The sequence below is a fragment of the Squalius cephalus genome (assembly GCF_949319135.1).
Source record: "Squalius cephalus genome assembly, chromosome: 20".
NCBI classification, from domain to species: domain Eukaryota; kingdom Metazoa; phylum Chordata; class Actinopteri; order Cypriniformes; family Leuciscidae; genus Squalius; species Squalius cephalus.
The window spans coordinates 29871513-29894601 of record NC_137141.1 but is presented as its reverse complement, the minus strand read 5'-3'; the positions used below and the strand labels follow the sequence as shown (position 1 = coordinate 29894601).

At 37.0% G+C, this 23089-nt stretch overlaps 2 protein-coding genes across 3 annotated transcripts in view; both read left to right on the top strand.

The window, feature by feature from the left end:
• pgfb (placental growth factor b) overlaps positions 1–9021 on the top strand; it is a 28240-nt gene extending 19219 nt beyond the window's left edge. The window contains exons 2-7 of the mRNA XM_079852691.1: positions 2779–2815; positions 4038–4234; positions 6503–6582; positions 6854–6883; positions 6967–7029; positions 7836–9021. Of these exons, the coding sequence (XP_079708817.1) occupies positions 2779–2815; positions 4038–4234; positions 6503–6582; positions 6854–6883; positions 6967–7029; positions 7836–7857 (429 nt within the window). The 3' untranslated portion in view covers positions 7858–9021. The remainder of the gene's footprint in view (positions 1–2778; positions 2816–4037; positions 4235–6502; positions 6583–6853; positions 6884–6966; positions 7030–7835) is intronic.
• A 2180-nt stretch (positions 9022–11201) lies between these two features.
• On the top strand, positions 11202–15882 carry cipca (CLOCK-interacting pacemaker a). 2 transcript variants are annotated; one of them, XM_079853848.1, is made up of 4 exons: positions 11202–11340; positions 11817–11932; positions 13015–13178; positions 13854–15882. In XM_079853848.1, the coding sequence occupies exons 2-4, from the start codon at positions 11887–11889 to the stop codon at positions 14700–14702; spliced, it is 1059 nt and encodes a 352-aa protein (XP_079709974.1). In that variant the 5' UTR covers positions 11202–11340; positions 11817–11886; the 3' UTR covers positions 14703–15882. The 2 variants fall into 2 exon arrangements, with proteins under 2 accessions (XP_079709974.1, XP_079709975.1); XM_079853849.1 differs by lacking the exon at positions 11202–11340 and adding an exon at positions 11370–11458.
• Positions 15883–23089: the final 7207 nt, after the last annotated feature.

Genomic DNA, 23089 nt, shown 5'->3' with positions numbered 1-23089 from the left:
CAAGAGCCTGCCTTCTCATGTCTGAAAGACCTGCCTGTGAATAGACCTGCCTTTATCCCTCACTGTCACTGAACTCGCTCTGCCTAACGAGACAGCGTTTAAGGCAACATAAGCATATTGCAGAGTAGGCAGCAACTTAATTAAGACATAAGGCTTTATCCAGGAGATCCCAGAATGCACTATGACAAGCTCAGTGTAAAACATTATATCATTATTATATAAGATGGCACACAAAGTCAAGAGCAGTGTTAAGTATAAATACATTGATATTTCATTCAATACTTAAAATTATTCACAAAAAAAAAAAAAAAAGAGGAATGCTTCAACACATATTTTCATGTGATACTTTTTTGCTAAAGTCTCTATTGTACACACAAATTAAAGGGATAGTTCACTTAAAAAGGAAAATGTCATCATTTACTCACCTTCAAGATGTTTCAAACCTGTATGAATTTCTATCTTCTGTTGAACACAAAAGAAGATATTTTGAAGAATGTCTGTAATCGAACATGATGGACCCCATTGACTTCCATAATATTTTTTTCCTACAGTACTATGGAAGTCAATGTGGTCCATCATTTGTTTGGTTACTGACGTTCTTCAAAATATCTTCTTTTGTGTTCCAGAGAAGATAGAAATTCATACATAATGTGAATAAATGATGACAAAATTTTCATTTCTAAGTGAACTAATCCTTTATGGGTAAATGTGATTTCACCAAGTAGGCTATACAACGTGTTCCTGGATCAACATCTTTGTTCAATTTCGTACACAACTTTTTACTAGAAATTATTCTGAAGATAAAAGTAAAAATGACAAGACTGTGACAGGAACATTTCTTTTGTTCTCTGAACACTCTCAAAAAATAGTCACATTTATAAAATGCCAGACAAAAAAAAAAAAAAAAATGTTCCATGAACGATGTATAATGTTTAGTGCTAACATTATGGGAAACGTATTAAATCCATTATAATCCATTATTATTTTCGCATTGCACTGCGCTGCTTTTCCATTGTTTTATATGTAATCATAGACGGGCGTTTAAAGCGTGTCTCGTGTCTTTTGCAGCATCTCGCATGATACATTATTCTGGTAACGCTCAAATTCCTATCACATGAGCATCTCGAGAGCATCGCCACTGCTCTGCATCAAAAATTGCGTTCTGTATTAATGGTCCTTTAAGCTGTTAAAGCTACATTTTTAATAGGGAACAGGATGTTGAGAGTTCTGCACTCCCAGCTGTGTTTTATAGCATAGGGTTAATGGAAGTACTTACTCTTTACTGTAAATGTCTCAGTAAATTCCCTCGTTTTAGAATAAAAAATGGCAAACACAGTAATCACATTGACCCCGCAGGATTTCCCTTTCACTTTCACAACTAGTCTTGCCGTGGTTGCTGAAAGCTTTGACCTACTAGGCCTTTAAACTCTGTGAATATCTCTGTGAAGTGTCCAGATCCTTTTCATTGCCTAATAATAACTCTCATAGGCTAACATTAACTGGCAACAAAGTTGTGCAAAGAGCCTGTAGCAGTATTTCACTGTAAAAAAATAAATAAAAATAAAAATTCAATAACCATGTTGCAATAAGCTATTACAATTAAAATTTTAGCATCAGAATTAACTTCCCTGGATTGAACTTGAGATAACTCAAATTTCAGAATTGTCTGTTCCCTTTTCAACTTCCCTTTTCAAGGTGACTATACTTGAAGCGTTTTTTTTTTTTTTACAATGCAATAGTGTATCGAGTATACAATATTGCAATATAACATAATATATTGTAGAGAAAAGGTTTGGAGACTTATGTGATGAATTTAATTCTCTAACACTGTTTTATAGTTTCTCCATATCTCCCATCCCAAAGTATCGCATGCTGTTTCCCTCAAGGCACTGACTTAAAACCACATCGATTCCTACATTTTTCTGGCTGATAGAAAAAAAAGCCATGCTGTTTATCATAGGCTCAATTGAAAATAACCGCAGAGGGAGATGGACCAATGGGAAAATAAATAGCTAAATCTTTTACTTCAGGAAGCAGATCTGGAACTTGAACGGACACACACTAACAGGAACATGATACGGCTCAGCTTCTTGTCCTGGCACACATTAAAAACACAGAAGAGGAAAAACACTTCTGTAAAAACAGAAGAGGAAATATGCATTATTGTTTCTTGCCACCAGAGAGGGCTGTTGTTTAAAGGCTCTGTTGTTTAAATCAGTGAAAAATCCAGCATTTCTGGTCCCCAGCGTAATGTTTCGCGCAGGGACCAGCATGGGAAGTGGGAGTGCAGGTGGACCAGATACACCAGCTCAGTTTTCCCTGAGAAAAGCATGACTAGAACAGCACTATACCAGCTCCAACCAACAAAACCAGCCTGAACCAACAGGGAATTAATGCTGGTTTATAAAAGCAATGGTGGCGCCAAGAAACGGTGGTTTACAGTAAATGGGCCTTTGGAACAGCTAATGGGCATTGTTTGGCGGAGCTGTTATATATTCACTGTAAAGCACGGCTTCACAGGGATTAGTGCTTTTATAAACCTTTTTGCACACATACCAGAGCCTGGTCTCAAAATGGAGGGGAATGGAAAAGTACAGTATATTAAATTGTATCTTAACTTTACCTGAAGATTAAACCATTTTTGGGCAATCTGATGAAAAATTGCATGTTCTCGAAAAAAAAAAATATTAATGAAGTGTGTTCACACTTTTTTTTTTATCGTGGCCTTTATAGAGTATCAATTATATAATCTCTGTCTTTTTGCACTCTTTTTTGCAGAGTTCTTCCTTAGGAAATGTAAACAGCACTGCTAAAGGTAAGAGAATCAGCTCATGACTTAAAACATATCAAATACATACAGTATACATCAGATATACTGGTTTATCTTGTCACACTTGCTACATTTTTACATTTTTACATTTGCTTCAGATATAGAACTTTTTATGGGTTCCCGTTCCCATCATGGGATTATTTTATTATTTTTTAAATAATTAATTTTGTTTTAATTAATTTTTATTTGAATTACATTTCATGCATTACACTTTATCACTTAAAAAAATCCATTAAACATGAAAGTATTATGCAATCATTTAAAACATTTCTTCTCATATAAAACGTGTTTTAGGAATAAAGGTTCTTTACAACTGAGTCAAGAATATAGAAGTCTATTGAACCTATAGAGTGTATAGTTGGAAAAAAAACTGTTTTCCCCATCTTTTGTACTCTGTTTAACATTTTTGTCTTGTTTATGAGGATCAGACACAGATGAAAAATGTATATTTTTCAGGAACTGTAAAGGGGGACTGTACATTGTGCTTAACTCTCAAGTCCTTTTATTTGCCATGTGTTATTTATTTAGTAGAGCCTTTTTGGCAGTTTTTTAAACAAATTTACTGTCAAATAAATATTTATAGCCTATATTTCAGATGTAAGAGAGAGGCTTTCTCAATAGTAAGAGTAATATGGCAATAAAAAGTCAAAATTTGTAATATAGAGCCATTTCTCTGCAAGACCACATACATTCTCTTTTGAGAAATCCTAATAAATGAAAAACAGGTTATGTGCACGCACACACACACACACACACACACACACACACACACACACACACACACACACACACACACACACACACACACACACACACACACACACACACACACACACACACACACACACACACACACACACTTGTTGCCTTTCCCAGATATTTTGTAAATCAAACATTTCTATTTCGTTGTACATTTCTGCATATATAAATGTGGGTCATGTACTGTATATATTTGCCTTGCGAAATAAGAACAAAAGTATCTTGAGATGAAACTATAATTGGTTCAACCAGAGTGAGAAGTTCAGAATTGTAGTAACTATATGATTCTAGTCTAATGAGGCACATTATTATTGGTTAATTATGGATTATGTGAAAAGTTCTTATCTATCATAGTTTGCTCAATGACTGCTTCTAAATGCTCAGTGATTGCTTCTTGTGTGTTCTAGCACTCTTTTAAATGTGCCTCATATTTGTGTGTCTGTCGCAGTGATGCTCTTTCAGGAGGTTTGGGGGAGAAGCTTCTGCCGCACTATAGAGAAGCTGGTGGAAGTGGTTCAGGAGTACCCTGGGGAGGTGGAGCACATTTTCAGCCCTGCCTGCGTGCCATTGGTCCGCTGCGCTGGTTGCTGTGGAGATGAGAACCTGGAGTGTCACCCTACACTCACTTCTAACATCACTATGCAGGTAAGAACAACAATACTTACTGTTTCACAAGAAGCACAACAGATCTTAGTTGTAATTGCGACATTATATCTCACAATTGTTTTTTATTTTCACATTTCTCCTAAAAAATGTAAAAAACTTTTTTTTACTTTGGCGAGGAAACTGGCTTCCATAATGTACTTAGACATTTGATTCCTCTAAATATTATATTACATTATACACTCACCGGCCACTTTATTAGCTTCACCTTGCTAGTACCGGGTTGGACCCCTTTTGTCTTCAGAACGGCCTTAATTCTTCATGGCACAGATTCAACAAGGTGCTGGAAACATTCCTCATTTTGGCCCATATTGACATGAGAGCATCACACAGTTGCTGCAGATCTTTCGGCTGCACATCCATGATGCGAATCTCCTGTTTCTCCACATCCCAAAGATGCTCTAGAGGATTGAGATCTGGTGACTGTGGAGGCCGCTTGAGTTTAGTGAACTCATTGACATGTTCAAGAAACCAGTTTGAGATGATTTGAGCTTTATACATGGTGCATTTTCCTGCTGGAAGTATCCATCAGAAGATGATACACTGTGGTCATAAAGGGATGGATATGGTCAGAAACAATGCTCTTGGGTAGGCTGTGGTGTTTAAACAATGCTCAATCGATACTAAGGGGCACAAAGTGAGGCAAGTAAATACCCCTCACACCATTACAGCAGCACCAGCCTGAACCGTTGATACGAGGCAGGATGGATTCATGCCAAATTCTGACCTTATCATCTGAATGTCACAGCAGAAATCGAGATTCATCAGACCAGGCAATGTTATTCAGATCTTCTATTGTTCAGTCTTTGGTGATCCCGTGTGAATTGTAGCCTCAGTTTGTTACCTCTTATCTGACAGGAGTGTCACCGGTGTGTCTTCTGCTGCTGAAGCTCTTCTGCTTCAAGGCTGGACATGTTGTGTGTTCAGAGATTGTTGTGTGTTCAGAGATGCTCTTCTGCTTCAGGGTTGGACATGTTGTGTGTTCAGAGATTGTTGTGTGTTCAGAGATGCTCTTCTGCTTCAAGGCTGGACATGTTGTGTGTTCAGAGATTGTTGTGTGTTCAGAGATGCTCTTCTGCTTCAAGGCTGGACATGTTGTGTGTTCAGAGATTGTTGTGTGTTCAGAGATGCTCTTCTGCTTCAGGGTTGGACATGTTGTGTGTTCAGAGATTGTTGTGTGTTCAGAGATGCTCTTCTGCTTCAGGGTTGGACATGTTGTGTGTTCAGAGATTGTTGTGTGTTCAGAGATGCTCTTCTGCTTCAAGGCTGGACATGTTGTGTGTTCAGAGATTGTTGTGTGTTCAGAGATGCTCTTCTGCTTCAGGGTTGGACATGTTGTGTGTTCAGAGATTGTTGTGTGTTCAGAGATGCTCTTCTGCTTCAAGGTTGGACATGTTGTGTGTTCAGAGATTGTTGTGTGTTCAGAGATGCTCTTCTGCTTCAGGGTTGGACATGTTGTGTGTTCAGAGATTGTTGTGTGTTCAGAGATGCTCTTCTGCTTCAGGGTTGGACATGTTGTGTGTTCAGAGATTGTTGTGTGTTCAGAGATGCTCTTCTGCAGACCTCAGTTGTAGCGAGTGCTTATTTGAGTTACTGTTGCCTTTCTATCAGGTTGATCCAGTTTCGAACCATTCTCTTCTGACCTCTGATATCAACAAGGCATTTTCACCCACAGAAGTGCCGTTCACTGGATATTTTCTCTTTTTCTGATCATTCTCTGTAAACCCTAGAGATGGTTGTGTGTGAAAATCCCAGTAGATCAGCAGTTTCTGAAATACTCAGACCAGCCCGTCTGGCACCAACAACCATGCACGTTTAAACTCACTTAAATCCCCTTTCTTCCCCATTCTGATGCTCAGTTTGAACTTCAGCGGATCATCTTAACCATTTCTACATGCCTAAATGCATTGAGTTGCTGCCATGTGATTGGCTGATTAGATATTTGTGTTAACGAGCAGTTTGTACAGAACAGGTGTACCTAATAAAGTGGCGAGTGAGTGTATTATATTATATTATATTATATTATATTATATTATATTATATTATATTATATTATATTATATTATATTATATTATATTATATTATATTATATTATGACCTAAATATATAAAAATGGCCTTGATTGTTGGAGGTAACTTTGGCATTGTTTGCTTTTTCACTAAAGTAATATCTGTATCCATATCTGTAGGATTGTTTTGTCTGTGTCAGGCTCACAGTTGCGATGGATATTAATATTTTGACTTTTTCAGTTATTAAAGATTAAGCCAGCAGAGCAGGGCCAGGAATATGTGGAGATGACCTTTGTGGAGCACAAAGCCTGTGAATGTAGGTAAGGAAAAGATCAATTCAGTTTATGTAACCGTATGTTTGGCATACAGCTATTTTGTGAGACAGCTGCTTATTGTTATTATACATTTTTAAACATGATTGAATATTGAAATGAATTATTGAACATAATTGAATATTGAACATAAATGTTGAAATTGTGAATGTGTTTTTCTGGATGAACTGAATTGATCAAGTATGAAATATGTGTTTGTAATAGTCCCCCTGCTTCTCTTTTTGTCTCTGCATGATTTCTCTTACATTGTGATGCCAAGACTAAGAAAACCTACAACAAAACAAGACAGGTAACAAGTCGTACTACACTTATACACAATTACACTTTGGTATATTGACACATTGGATTCAGTGATTATTCGTGTTTTTGTAGAAGGAAACCCAGAAATAGAGGGAGAAAAAGGAAGGAGAAACAGAAAGTGAAAGACTGTGACAGGTAAGTTAAATATTGATAGTTTTACATTAGCTTGTAACCAAGCTAACGATGCAATATTATAAGTATAGATAAGCATAAAGTGCATAGTACACTTAATATATATTTTTAACTATACTTTACTGTATTTAATGAAATCTAAATCTATATATTTTTTATCAACATCTACGATCTGAAAATGTGCTATTTCTACTTGACTTGATGCTTAAAAATGACTTTCATTGATGAAAACTGCAATGTCACGTGACGGTGGACGTGATAGAGATGATAATCAAAACCGAACAGATGTTTTAGTTTTTGGCTGAGTATCCGAGGCATGAGCTGTAAAGGCTCCGCCCTCTTCTGGATAGGGGGGCGTGGAGCAGCAGCTCATTTGCATTTAAAGATACAGTACATGCACGAAAACGGCATGTTTTTTCTTCCACTCAAAAATGGTCATTTACAACTATTTTGAGTATTTTACATAATACTCAACCCTATTTTACAAGGTATTTTGAGCTGAAACTTAACAGACACATTCTGGGGTTTAAAAAATAAGGATGTGCATGGATAAACCATTTATAATACTGCAATATTCAATTAAAAAATGTTTTTTTGTTGATTTCATTGTGACTTTAAAGCCAGTTATTTCAGACATTACCATCATCTCACTAGGTTCTAAAACAAAGATGAAATGATGTCTCCACTTTTCAGTGACATTTTGATAAGAGCAGGTTTTTTTAATGCATTTAAAGATCACAAGGACAAAGAGTGCATTGTTTTCTGAGCGTAAGCAGCCCACTTACGCTGATATGTGCTCTCTCTCACAGGTGTCAGCCTCCCCGTAGGTAAACGCTGTCTTGCCGAGATGCCAGCCGATCACACGCACCCTCCCCCTTCTGTGCGACCCTCACCATCATCATCATTCACTCATGGATACTGCCACTGCTCCGCATCCCACGATCCCAGATGCGTAGTTGTTATGGTGACGGGGCTTCTGTCTGCAGTGATCTATACAGGAAACTCCTGTTGCGCTAGTCTCTACAGAAGAAAAACAAACCTAAAATCTGAGACTGCCTTAAACCCTAAGGACTTATATTATTATAATATAATAAGATTGTTATTTTATTGTGTTATATTAATAACATTAGTAGTAGTAGTAGAAGTAGTATAGTAATAGTAGTGGAACTGGTTTAGCAGCCATCTTCTCCAACTCTTATTTATTGAAATCCACTGAAGTACAACTGTTTGTGTTCCTTTAATCAATATATTAAAAAAGCCATTGTGAATTTGTTAATAAATCCAGGAGGAACCACAGAACAAACAATGCCAAAGATATTCTATTTTCATCTGTCTTATCACAACTATGCCTAGACTATATTACAAAACCTTGTTAGGTGATGTTTTCATATGTAGTATTTTTCTTTTTAAAAGCTTCTCTGTGGGTTTAGCCCTCGACTTGAGCATCAAATAAGTGGATTGACATACTGACCTCTAGTGGTAATAATAAAATAATTACTTGCATACATTCAGAAAGTGTTCATCGAAGATTAATACTGATCTGAAAGTCATCCCGTAATAATATATATCATTATAGTTTTTCAGCTATGGTAATAATAAAAGATTTGATGTGTGCACTGTGTAAGGACAAAGACTTTGCTCTGAAAGGGCCAGTCAACAGGAACCGAGACAGACGTTCATCGTGATATGAGTGAATGTTGGTGTATTTGTGTTATTGTGAAAATGACTGAATTTCCCACACTTTAGACTCGGGTGTGTAAAGTGCCGGGATTAAACCAAAGAAGCATTATTATCTGCTGCTGACTGAGCGTATAGGGCCCTAAATATAAATGCAAGGTTTTTCACCAAAGGGCTATTTAATTCCCAATGTATAAAAATGTTGTGTGTTTTTCATAAAATACTGTTAATATGTATTAATATTATACAAATCTAAGAGTAACTTTCAGAATAGAGTGACTATTGTTTATTTCTGATTATCATTAAAAATGTTTTGTGAAATATTTGGTTTGTGTGTGTGTCTGTCTTTCTGTCTATGTCTCTCTCTCTTTCTCTCTCTCTCTCTCTCTCTCTCTGTGTGTGTGTGTGTGTGTGTGTGTGTGTGTGTGTGTGTCTGTTTGTCTGTCTGTGTGTGTGTCTGTTTGTCTGTGTGTGTGTCTGTCTGCCTATGTGTCTCTCTCTCTCTCTCTCTCTCTCTGTGTGTGTGTGTGTGTACTTGTACAACTATCTTTGTGAGGACCAGTTTGATTTTTCGACCATTGGAGAGAGGACAAAGAGAGTAAAGTGAGGACATTTTGGCCGGTCCTCACTTTCTGAGACCCTTTAAAGGCCTGTTTGAGAGTCAAGACTTAGCCTAGTTTTGGGATAAGGTTATAATTAGGTTAAGGGTAGGTTTAGGGTCAGGGATCGGGTTAGGCACTTAGTTGTGATGGGTAAGGTTAGCGGCCAGTGATTGCATTGTGTCAATGAATGTCCTCATAAAGATAGATGTACAAGGAATACAAGGTGTGTGTGTGTGTGTGTGTGTGTGTGTGCGTTTGATTTATTTTACATTGGGAACCAAATGTCCCCACAAGGATAGTAAAACCTAAGATCACCTCCATTGTGGGGCAGCCAGCGGTCCCTATGAGGGAAATGGGTTAATAAACATACTAAATTATATATTTTTGAAAATGTAAAAATGCAGAAAGTTTTGTGTGATGGGCTGGTTTAGGGGTAGGGTTAGTGTAAGGAGACAGAATATACAGTTTGTACAGTATAACAACCATTAAGTCTATGGAGAGTCCCCACAAAGATAGTGAACCAGACGTGTGTGTGTGTGTGTGTGTGTGTGTGTGTGTGTGTGTGTGTGTGTGTGTGTGTGTGTGTGTGTGTGTGTGTGTGTGTATGTGTGTGTGTGTGTCATTTTGACCAAAGAAATTATGTTTTAATTATGTTTGAAAGTAAACACGTTCAAATGATCTATCCAATCAGCATGAGAGGACTCATGTTCCTCAACTGTTTTCTTCATCCACTCCGACTCCTCACACTGGTCTGGTTGCTATCCTCCTAACCAGAGATACGAGGGGAGTTCTCTGGGTTCGGGCCAAAATACCAAGCATACTACTTTACTCTATCTGATTATCTGATTTTGAATGGAAGTTGTGGTTGGGAAACGTAGTTTAAAATGATTTAAATGTACTATTTTTAAAGTCACAGTTCAATAATATATGTTCCATATTATTAAATCTCAGTTAGGCTGTATAAAGTAAAACATATCAAGTGTTCATTTAAAGGGTAAACGGATCTGTTCTTGTCCCACGTTCTTCATTATAGTAAATAAATTCAATAAAACCACCAGTAAAACCAATAAAATATTTTTAGAATGTTTGGTCTGTTTATTAGGTTATTTTCTTGTATCCAGTATCCAAATTTCCACAAATTATCCACATTGATGCATATGATTTCCACTTTAAATTCAATGCAAAACATATTTTGGCGGCGTTTATGACTTCTTGAAGTTGGAGTTTGTGAAGTAATTACCCAAGAGGCATTTCTGGACTTGTTGGGAAGGCAATTCTGTTGATGTTGCACAGTGCCAAAGGCCATTCACTTCAGGGCATGACCATGTGGAATGAGCAGTTACATTTGTGTTTAAGATCAGGTTTCAGGTTAAGATCTGTAATGTTAGTGGTGAGATCAGGGCAAGTGACACTTGTAATTACCATTCAAAAAGAAGGAACACTTAATAATAATAAATAAATTACAGTTTTACCCGTGGCAAATAATAAGAACAATAATAAAAACACATCCACCTAATATTTATTTATTTATTTACTAACTTTATGATACGCAAACTTATTTGGATGTCACTGACGTTTGAAATGCGTAAAAAATCACACTAGCTATGTTTTTATTACGTGGCTTCCATTATTTGCACAACATTTTTTTTATTTATCAGAAATGATGGGCTGGAGAGGATGATGACGCCGCAACGCGTGCTAGATCCACTCTTGACGCTGCAGTGCAGATTTCACCGTGTGAGAAACGCACACCACATTTCACAGTCACGTTTACAGTCGCAAGGGTTCAACTCTGCACCAATCAGAAGGCGATATGCAAATGAGAGGCGGACCTTGCATAGTCAAGCAGGTGACGATTAGGCTGTTCCCCTGGTAACAGCCATTTGGGTCAGCCGTGAAGGCGGAGCTACGTTTGTAAACTCACGTTGCACTCTGGACAGTCTGGTTCTCACAACAACAGAAATATAAGCTTAGTTTGAACTCGTCAAGCGTCATTTCACACACAAGCCATAACAAGAGAAGAGAATTTGTATTGGTAAGTACTGAAAAACGTGCGGGTTTTTTGTTGACGTGTGTGTTTATTGGAGAGTCTCGTGTTTGGCATCGTGTATCATGTGCTGCAGGAGCTGAATATCGACACTCAGACTCTCTTCGTATGTATAAACTATTCGCTTCTAGATCTAAAATAAGGTGCTACTGTTATTTTCAAGCTGTATTTTAAGATGTTGATATGTATTGTGTTATTTCAGCTGTTTTTATGTCTCTCTTTCAGTAACTGCTTGTTATTCATTCATTAACTGTTTATTTACTATCAGAAACTGTTTAGTAGTGTTTCCTAATTCACGATAAAGGGATTTTGCACGAATAAACCATATATTTAGTCAGTTTTAAATCAGTTTGGAGGTGCATTTCATTGACTCGAGTCATTAATGTGCTCATGTTACACTAGACTCTCATATTTCAGGGTTTTGACTTTCCTTTATTTAATCCATGGCTCTGTCCTTCTCTCAGTCTCTGCCTGGATCAGGGCTGTACAGATGGACTGAAATCAAACAAATTGGACCACCAGAGAAGATCCAACATGGGCAACAAACGGAAAGCCTCCAATGAGATCGACAAAGATTCAGGTTTGTCATTTATTGTCATTTATATATATATAAACATAATCCTAACCCTACAGTAAGTAAATGTAGTTAGTTATCATTACCCAGTGCTTAAATGTATAATTGCACTGTAACACGGACACCTTAAAATATAGTGTAACCTAAGATTGTTTATACCCGTTGCCAAATAGGCCACTCCAGGATGACATTCAGGTTTTTAATATTAGGAGAAGATCCACCAACATGTTCTCTTCATCCAAATCCTATACCCCTGAAACATGTTTTATTAGATTGTGCTGGGTTTAACCCTGTGAGAAACCTTTTTTATTCAGTTAACACTTTGGAAGAAATATTGAACAAAATTTGACTAAATATAATTTTAGAGTTTAAGTTAAATAATACAGAGCCCCCCACATGTGTGTGAAAATATATATGGTATATATCATGGCCACGAATTAAGAATTCGTTCACTCATTTTAGTTAAATCGAGGCCACAAATTAAGAATTCATTCCCACTTACTAATTCACTTTCTCGTTTTGATTTAACTAAAACAAGGGAACAAATTATTATTACAACGTGGCCACGATTTAGTAAAACGAGGGAACAAATTTTTATATTGAGCGCATGATTTGCTGAAAGCGAGGGAACGAATTAGTAAAACGTGATGATGTATTAGTAAGTCATGGGAACAAACTGTAAATTCGTGGCCACTATACACACATTGTTTTCCCACGTTATGTGCGGGGCTCTGGAAAATAATAATACATTTAAAATTGAATTATTTATTCAAAAATAGATTTTAAAAACCTAATATAGTTTACCATAAATTTGTCACGCCATGAAAATAGCCGCAGAAGCTGGCATGGTGTTCAAACCAAACAAACAAACATCTCAGGTTACAGGAGAAAGTCGATTTCACAACCCTTGTTTTTTAGCAAAATATAGTGCTCTACTTGTCTTTCTCAAATGCAGTGGTGTAATTATATGCAATTTCCCCATTACTGACTATATTTTTAAAATTGTGTCCGTAATTAGCTTGTTATAGGTGTATAACTACACATAATTCCTAGGTTTTACTTTTAACACTATTTTCCTTCCACCATAGATGCCAGCTCAGGATATTACAGTGCTTTGGACCAGACAGACTTTGAAGACGTGGGACCAACCAGTACTCAAAGCATGCCGACCGCTCCTCGGGTGCCTTTCATTCCTGGCTCACATCCAGGCGTCTCTCGCATGATCGTAATGAACAACCTTGTCCTCAAGCAGGTATTACACACTCATACAATTCTGTATGTCACTTAACTCCATAGTTGCTTTTCTTGAAACATCTGTGTTTGAGTTATAGTATTGTTTCGGTCAACCATAATGCTGTATTCAGTTAATATGCTGATAGTTACAGCTCATTACATTGTGATTCTTAGATTGAATACTTTAGAGTGCTTGAAAGAAAAATGACCAAGAATAATCTGAATATGATCAGGGATGTCTGTAAATCATTGGAACTAGTCTATGAATGTTTTTTTATGTACTTTGAATTACTCAAAGTAATGCGGCCAGCTAAAGTAGGCAAGAAAAATGTGAAACTTCTAATATTGTACATTTAAATCTGTTTCAAAATCAATGATTTAATAATATAAAAAAATACATTTGACTTATTCTCGAAGGCAAGTTTTCATACCCTTAATTCTGTAATAGTTAAATCTGACATTTTGATATAATGTGAGATTATTTCACGACAAATTATTTTATTGGTGCCAGTTGCGTCCAATTATGGACATTTTTCCATGGTACGTTATAAGCGTCAAACTTTGCTTCTTGTTTGTACAGCTGTCTTTTCATTGAATAAATGAATTAGACACATCATTGACCCACCTGTTATTGTGGATGAGAACTAAAGAGTATCTGTTTTACAAAATTGTTCATTGATAATTCTTGTTTCAGCCAAACTCTGTGGCCCCTGCGTTAAAACCTTGGAGCTTAAACACTTCATTGGATATGGTTCCTCAGTCCCAGCTGCTTTTCCTACAGCCAGTCAGACCCACTAGTGACTGTAGCAGCCAGAGCTCTGACAAGCAGAAACTTTCCAGAAAGCATGTTCCCATGCAAAACACCTTTGCAAAAATTGTCCCACACCCTGCTCAAGGGTCTACAGTCGACCAGGGTCCCAGTGCCATCCATAAGAGGGCAAACCACAGTCATAGTGGTAGACATCAACGACGCTGTTATGATGATAAACCTTTCCACAGTTCCTCTTTGAAGCAGGATGACTCTGAGACATTCAAGGGTTATGGAGTAGACCCTAGCATTGCTTCTTTGGGAGATATAGGTATGGAAAACCCCTCATCCAGGCTTTCTGACCTTCAGGAGCCTCATACCACCACTTCACCGTTCTCACTCTGCGCTCACTCCCTCCTCGCTTCATTCCCTCAGAAGTGTCCCAATTCTTCAGTCGCCCAGAGCAGTGATGATGACTTCTCTCCAAGTTCCAGCAAACACAAACGCTTCTGCAACACGTATAATATTCTGAATCGGTCAGGCCTGCTGGGCATCACACTGCGCACAAAGGAACTCATTCGGCAGAACAAACGTTCCCAGGCCCAACTTCAGAGTCTGCAGGCTCAGACTGACCTCTTCTTGGAGGCCATATATAGTGGAGACCCAAAAGTCTGGACCAGATTGCAGCTCGTCCTCCAGAACTCTAGAAACGGTGAGGAGACGCCAATGGAATCACCGGTGGACTCTCTAAAGGATGCGGAGGAGGATACCTCAGATGCGGGTTGTGTGGTGTAGTAGCAGGTTTAGATATTAATATTTCAACCGCTGCAGTTTTATGGAATAACCATATTTGCTTAGACCTCAGAAGCTTAGGAAATGTTCAGCTTCTTTTTGTAGATTCAGTTGGAACGATTTGAGACTTTGGAGATCTAGTTATCACATCATATGTTATCTATCTGATATCAGTCTTCCTTATACCTGTGGTTTTGTTAAAATTATATAAATGCAATGTTTAGGTAACAACTGTATTTTTTTCTGAATAAAGTGATTCATTTCGATAATGAAATAATGCTAAAAACAGTGTACTCCCGGTTTAAAAATAAAGCTATTAACCGTATTTTACTCTAATTGGAGATACTATTTGGAGAGAAGGCCTTGGAACACTGGAACTGGAAAGAAAAAATCATTTCTGCTCCGAATGACAAAAATGGAAAATAAAACATTTATTTTCTAATCTCTGTATCTAATAAATGCCTTTGACAAATTACACATATTTGTGTTTTATCTTTCAGAGATTATACTTAAATACACAATAATATTAATTATATTTTTATAATTCAGTTAAAAATGTGAAATTCAGATTCATCCTTGTGAGTTTTTGGGGATTTGTAATAATGTCTTTGTAATAAACATCATTTGTATGTGTATAATGTGTTCTCATCTCCAAGTTCTTGTTCTTGTTACTGTTGTTATCTATGGAAATAAAGAGTAAGAGGACTAATAACCGTTTGTGCTAGTCAGGGTGTATCTGAATGGTTATTATTTGCAATGCCTTGTGATGAATTCTTAAGTGGGACGTTTGCATTGAGAGAGTGTGATTTTTTTCTTTCGGTTTGGGTGTGAATGGGCAAATTGGCAAATGTACAGGTTGATTTTTTTTCTTTTTCTTCCTGTAGCAATCTGTTATACTGCATGCATACAGATTGTGTGTTTGGGAAAGCAGGTACTAAGTACTTGATCAGGTGTAGTAGAGTAATGAATGCGCTACGTGATAGCATGTACACTCTCGTGTACTTTATAAACAAGTTGTTGATTAATCTGAACCTGATACTACACAATACTTTTTTTTTTTTTTTGCTGTAGAAATCTATGCAATAGTCTTAGTATTAGTGTTGTGCTGAAGTGCAGTTTTGTATTCTGTAGGTGTCATTTGACTTTTTATGTGCCTTAAAAAAATAAAGGCATTTGAAATAAATTTCAAACTCTCTTTATTTCAAGTTTGAACAATGATTTGTTCAGTAAATCATGTTGTAATGTATTTTAAGATAGAAGCTAAAGATTGTTTGTCTATGAAATTGTTTAATAGTATAAAACAGTTTAAAATAGGAAACTATATATACAGGTGCTGGACATATAATTAGAATATCATCAAAAAGTTGATTTATTTCAGTAATTCCGTTAAAAAAGTGAAACTTGTATATAGACTCATTACATGCAAAGTGAGATATCTCAAGCCTTTATTTGTTATAATTTTGATGATTATGGCTTACAGCTTGTGAAAACCACAAAATCAAAATCTCAGAAAATTAGAATATTACATGAAATCACACAGTAATTACACAGTAATCTCATGGTCATTGAACCAGGTTTTGGTTCTTTTGGCAGTGTGGGCCGGTGCAAATCCTGCTGGAAAATGAAGGAAGCATGAAGTGCTCTGAACATGTCCTGGTAGACGGCTGCGTTGACTCTGGATTTAATAAAGCACAGTGGACCAAAGTCCTCTTTTCTGATGAGAGCAAATTTTGCATCTCATTTGGAAACCAAGGTCCCAGAGTCTGGAGGAAGAATGGAGAGGCACACAATCCAAGATGCTTGAAGTCCAGTGTGAAGTTTCCACAGTCTGTGTTGGTTTGGGGAGCCATGTCATCGGCTGGTGTTGGTCCACTGTGCTGTCCACTCAACGCAGCCGTCTACCAGGACATTTCCAGAGCACTTCATGCTTCCTTCAGCAGACAAGCTTTATGGAGATGCTTCCTTCATTTTCCAGCAGGATTTGCACCGGCCCACACTGCCAAAATAACCAAAACCTGGTTCAATGACCATGGGATTACTGTGTAATTACTGTGTGATTTCATGTAATATTCTAATTTTCTGAGATTTTGATTTTGTGGTTTTCACAAGCTGTAAGCCATAATCATCAAAATTATAACAAATAAAGGCTTGAGATATCTCACTTTGCATGTAATGAGTCTATATAATATACAAGTTTCACTTTTTTAATGGAATTACTGAAATAAATAAACTTTTTGATGATATTCTAATTATATGACCAGCACCTGTATATATATATATATACACACACCGTGCTGGGTAATAACTAATATGTAATCTGGAATACATAATCAAATAAAAATTAAGTACTTGTAATTATTACATTTTAAAGGGGTCCTATTGTGACCTTTTATGAAGTCTTGATTTTGTTTTAGGGGTGTACTAGAATATGCTTTCATACTTGGTTGTTCAAAAAACACATTTTCACATATTTTACATTATTACAGCTCCTCTCTCCCTAGTCTGGTTGAACGTGTCATTTTCGATGAAGCCCCTCCTTCCGAAATATGAAATGCGCTGTGATTGGTTAGCTGACCAATGTGTTGTGATTGGCAGCGCTTGTCACACCCCTTCATAACCACAAGCTCTACTCAGATGTAGGCTGCGTCCGAAAGCTTAGCCAGCTGACTTGTTGCCTCGCTGCCCTTTCAGGCAATGACTTTGCAGGCAGTTTGTGAACGAAGGTACGTCTCGAAACTGATTTCGGACAGACTTCTGAGGCAGCGCAACAGTTTTATATGATCTACACCAAAATAGATTGAGCTTTGGTGAAAACCAAGTGAATTTTTAATGACTACAATAGTAAATTCTCGCTAAAAATTACATAAGTGGAAAACGTTGATCAAAAATGTACATTTACACACAAACTAATGCCATATTTATTTTTCTAGCTCAACTGTAACAGAAAGCAAAGGATTGTGGGATATCAAAGGCAGTGAAGGATACATACATCTATTCTGCCTTCATAAATCGATCAGATGGAGGTATCTCAGGAGACAGGAAGTGAAACTAACATTGCATTCGGACATGCCTGGATGCCTTCCGACCTTGGAATGTGTCCTCTGAAGGCAGCATTTATCAGTTTTCAGATGCAGCCATAAATATTAACGATGGCATCAATTTTAAACCATTTCGAGCCCGATTCAGACCCTGACAATGTTAACGAACAAGAGGATTGTGCTGAACGGATTTCAAGCACAGACTTTGTAAGCATGGATTTCACAGGACGTTTCAGAGTGGTATGTTTTTTTGTTGTTGTAATTTTCTTATAAATACGATGTTATCCACCATTTAATCATATTTGTCGGAAAACAGTCTTACGAAAGCAAGAGCTTACAAAAGCTAAAGTAAACACTACATCAATGTTAGTTAGCAGGCTAGCGGAGGCAAAGCATTGCCCTTCAATTACATCCTCATAGCTATCCTACTGTAGTAACTACATAAAGCTTATAATGGGAACTGTTAATAGAAAACACAACTACAATGAATAAGACATACTTACAAGTTGTGATCCATGAACAACAGATTGTCCCGACAAAATGGGAATGTTACATCTTTCAGGAGAAGCTTTTGTGTGTATAGCCTGCATTGTACTCGCTTCTGGAAGCTGTTCTCCACAGACAAACGTTGAGGTTATAATGTTCAGGAACAGTGTTAAAAATAAATGTAACCTTTCTAAGTTCGTCAGGTTTAGGACAAACTTTTTCCGGAGTGTAAAAAACAGCGACAACTCCTCTTCCTCTTCTCTAAAGCAGCCCAACATGGCCTCACCGGGGGCTGGGTTGATGTCAATTTTAGGGTTTGTGAAGAAGCGCGATGTAGTCCCTACCAGACGTTTGTTGTAGTCCTTAAAAAGCAATTACTTTAAAAGAAAATCTCTCTATTTGCATTGAACTTTTAACGTTGTATCTTTGTAGATGTTGTTTATGCTCAAACAGCAACATTACACACTAACTAAAGTTAAAAAAGTGAAATCATAAATTTTAAATACTCATCAGTTGTAATAGTTACTTTTGATTACGTTATTCTCACAATGGCAAATTATTCATAATTTATTGATTCTCCCTACTACTTCTTTTATATCTCTTACATTTTTCTTTCTAGAAAAGCCTAGTGCTTATACGTTGAGAGGTTCTTCCAAGTTTGTGGAATTGCACATTTAGACCAGCTACTAGTCACTAAAAACTGAGACCCACACAGCATTTGATCACTGGATGTACAGAAATCATTTCACTAGTGTTTTCTCAACATTGCATATCTAACAAACTCCTGACGAACACATTTAACCATGCATTGCTGTCTTTGGAAGGTTTTTGTCGTCATTCAAACACATTAAAATATACAAATTCATGTAATTTTATATTTACATGCAATGCAGGGATTCCCCAACTTTCTTTGACCTAAAGTAGACCTGAAGTACCCCTGAGATTTTAGGATTAGGATTATCCTATTCAAATCAATGTGATAAACAAGTTAGGTTAAAAGTAATCAAAAAGTAGTTGTCACAGTGTTAGGGTGTTGTTCTCCGGGTGTCCATTAGATGTCCTCCTTCCTCACGGTGTCATTCACTTTGTGAACTACATTCCCCACAATCCTTGTTATCATTGCACTCAGCTGTTTCCTATCACTGATCATTGCACCCAGCCAATTCCCCATTATCATTGTCTCTCCCCTGTGTATATATACCCTGTCTGTTTTAGTATGTGTCACGGAGTTCTTGTAATTATCACACCACAAGTCCTGTCTTTAGACCCGTTCGTTGTTCTTGTGTATGTTGGATTGCTACCCTGGTTTTGACCCCTGCCTGGACTGGTTACGATTTTGGATTTCCCTAATAAACATTCTTACTGCATCCTTGGATCTTTCCCTTCTTTCCTGAGTGTGGATCGTGACAGTAGTTGCATTATATTACTGTAATTGTGTAATGTGATGGATTACGATACTAACTGTCATGTAATTTGGAATCAGTAACCAACTATAATTTGTAAGTAATCAATTTGTGAGCCAAAACATCATGACCACCTGCTAATATGCTGTTGGTCCTCAAAACAGCCCTGACCTGCCGAGGCATGGACTCTACAAGACCCTGAAGGTGTCCTGTGGGATCTGGCACCAAGATGTTAGCAACAGATCCTGAACCCTTCATCATGTTCCTCAAACCATTCCTAAACAACACCATTATCATGAAGGGGTGTACCCGGTCTGCAACAATGTCAAGGTAGGTGGCACTGTGGCAAGTGTCAAATTGATGTCCACATGAATGATCGGACCCAGGGTTTCCCAGCAGAACATTGCCCAGAGCATCACACTCCCTCTACTGGCTTGTCATCGTCCCACAGTGCATCCTGGTGCCATCACTTCCCCAGGTAAATGGCTGTCCACTTGATGTAAAAGAAAACGGGACAACCTTCTTCCATTGCTCCTAGGTCCAGTTCCGAAGCTTGCGTGCCCATTGTAGGTGCTTTCGACGGTGGCCAGGGGACTTCATACGCACTCTGTTTGATCTGCGGCTAGCAGAGTTTAAGGGTGCTTTCACACTTGGTTCGATTGCCTGTTCCGTACCTGAGTTCGATTGCAGTTTGTGGTTTGTTCCTCCTCGGACCACTGGTGACCGGGAGCAACCCAATTTTTTATGAACACATTGATTATGAGAACTGATTGTTCGCCTGCCCAGACCTTAATATATCACCTTGAGTAATCTCAAATAAATAAATCACAGAAAATGTAGGTTCATTATTGTATTCCATATTTTCCATGCATCAAATACAGATGTATTAATTCACAAGAGTATAACTGCTAAGTAGGTGGTAGAAAAATGAATATATATATATTTATTTATTTATTTTTTTTTTTTTAAATATCATCTTAGCATTGATAGTGCAATTGGCAATGGAAATAAACTCCTGTTTCTGAACAACTCAGCCAAACATAGACAACTAATCCAGTCAAGACGTGAAGGGTTAGGTTGTTTTGATAAGATATGATTCTCAATTCAACAGCCAAAAGATGTTGAAGACCATGTTTCAAAACATCAAACAGGCTTGAGAGCGAAGCACTCGCAAACGTGCACTTATAATAATTTAAACACTGACATGAAACTTAATAGTGGATTGCTGTTTTATAAGAGGGTTTCAGTTACAGAACAGTGTGACCCTCCATTATTACTAATTACTTTGACCGTGTTGAATAAGGGAACACAGCAAAAAATACACACACAACTATTGCTTGCTGTAAATCACCACAATTTTTTTTTTAGCTAATCCGTTGTCTTGGGGAAATTTAAATAACATTTTTATATAGCACCAAACTCAAAATGATTTGTAATAAAATAAAAGTTTTTATAATTATCTTTCTAACCATTTTTTTACTTCAGACAGGATCACGATCTTATCACGATTCTTTTTCATGTTGGTTTTGAAGACTATTTTGCAAGTCACTGAGCAGTTCATCCAAACTAATTTCCCTATTCATTTTTTTAGCCTTACAAGGTATATATATATATACAAGGTATATATAACAGACCATTTAGGCCAAAGTATGGGTGGGCGATACAACCAATATCTTATTATTTTATTTTTGTTATTAAAAATAAGAACAGAGATGAAAATTACAAATAGGACAAATTGAATATAATATACAAATAAATAGTGCATTATTAGTTTCAGCTACAGTAGGTGCATTTACTGTAACAGTAGCATTCAAAAAATGATTAAACAAATGTAAAAATAAAACACTACATAGACTTCACTGTGAATTAAATATACACTGATTCTTAAAGCTACTGAAGTTATTCAGTCAAGAGCAGTGAGTGATTTTCTCTTTGTTTTTTGATTAACACTAATGACAGACGGCAGTAGGTTTATTAGGCTGCTGTCACTTTATGACCTAATGCACAGATCCAATATAATTGAAACACATGCATAATCATAATATACTGACACGCATACAAACAGTTTACATTCACTTAAGATATAAACAACTGTGTTTATGTAAACCTTGTATGTATTGGACAGGTTAAGCACAAAAAGACAGGAAAGAAAACTTGCGTGCACTTTGGATTTACGTGCTCAGATCAGCTTATGTCAGAACAGGCAAGACTTTAAAACGCATACAAATAATAAACTTTCGTGATGGTGAAAAACTGCGATGTCATGTGAGCGTAACCCTAACCTTGCGTGTTTAACATTTGATGTGAATGTACGCTGTGTTGTACACAATATTTGGACGGAGGTGCCAGAACTGCAACTGATAGACTGTGCACTGTAGCATGATAATTTCCCAACAAAAGCAGATTTTGGAGACATTTTAATCATTCACAATCTAAAATCATGATATCGCACACCGTGTGCTCAATTAAGAAAGAGATACATTAATTCCAGTTCAGTATCTCAAATTAGTTTGAATTGAATTTAGTTGAGGTAGCAAACAGGACGCAGAAATTCAAATCTTGAATGGAAGTGGAATTAAAATGCACATTTTACCATTTTAACCACAAATCACTGGTGTGGAAATTAGCAAGAATTGCACAAATAATGTCGATAGATAAAGTAATTTAGTACAGGACGGCATTTCCCTTCGTTTTCTTTAAATGTTTAAGCCATGTGACTAAACTTGCAGAAGGCGTTTTACAGGAAGAAGAGTCAGTGTTGTTACACTCAATGTTAATTGCTTCAAACAGTTCAAGTTTAATGTGAGACCAAATATTGACTATAGGTTTCAAATCTGGACTCGGACCTGCCAAACTTGAGCCTGGTGGACTTGTTCTTAAGCCACTTCTTCTTCTGCAGTGTGGGCAGGAGCGTTGTCTTGTTAAAAAATTACATATGATCATTCCTCTTTAGATAACAACTTTTCAATTGTGGGAAGCCATTCTGTAATATTTTCTTATATTCCAAAGCTTTCATTGACTATTATATGAATAGGCTATATTTGGGTCTTTTTCAAAACTTTCCCCTAATGGGATTCTTCGGGACTTTTTTTTTCCTTACTCAGGACATATTGAGGATACAAAATTAGTTGAGTTTGCTTCTGTTGCAATTTGTTCAAGGTTGACCCCCATTTTGGCTTAAAATGACTGGACTATATTCTCTTATATTCCAAAGCATCCATTGACTTTTCAGTGAAGCAGCTCGACAATACCAGCAGCTAAAAAGACAACTCTTCCTCCATGCTTTACTGTAGAGATGCATTTATTTACTGTATTTCTCACCGGATCTACAAAGACGCCGCTCTGGTGCATCTTCATGCAACTCTTGTTTTATCGTGATTCATCATAACTCCACATAACTCTGCAGAACCAAATCTGAATCAAACTTCCCATAATGTGCCAAAAGCATCATTCTGCCTTTGAT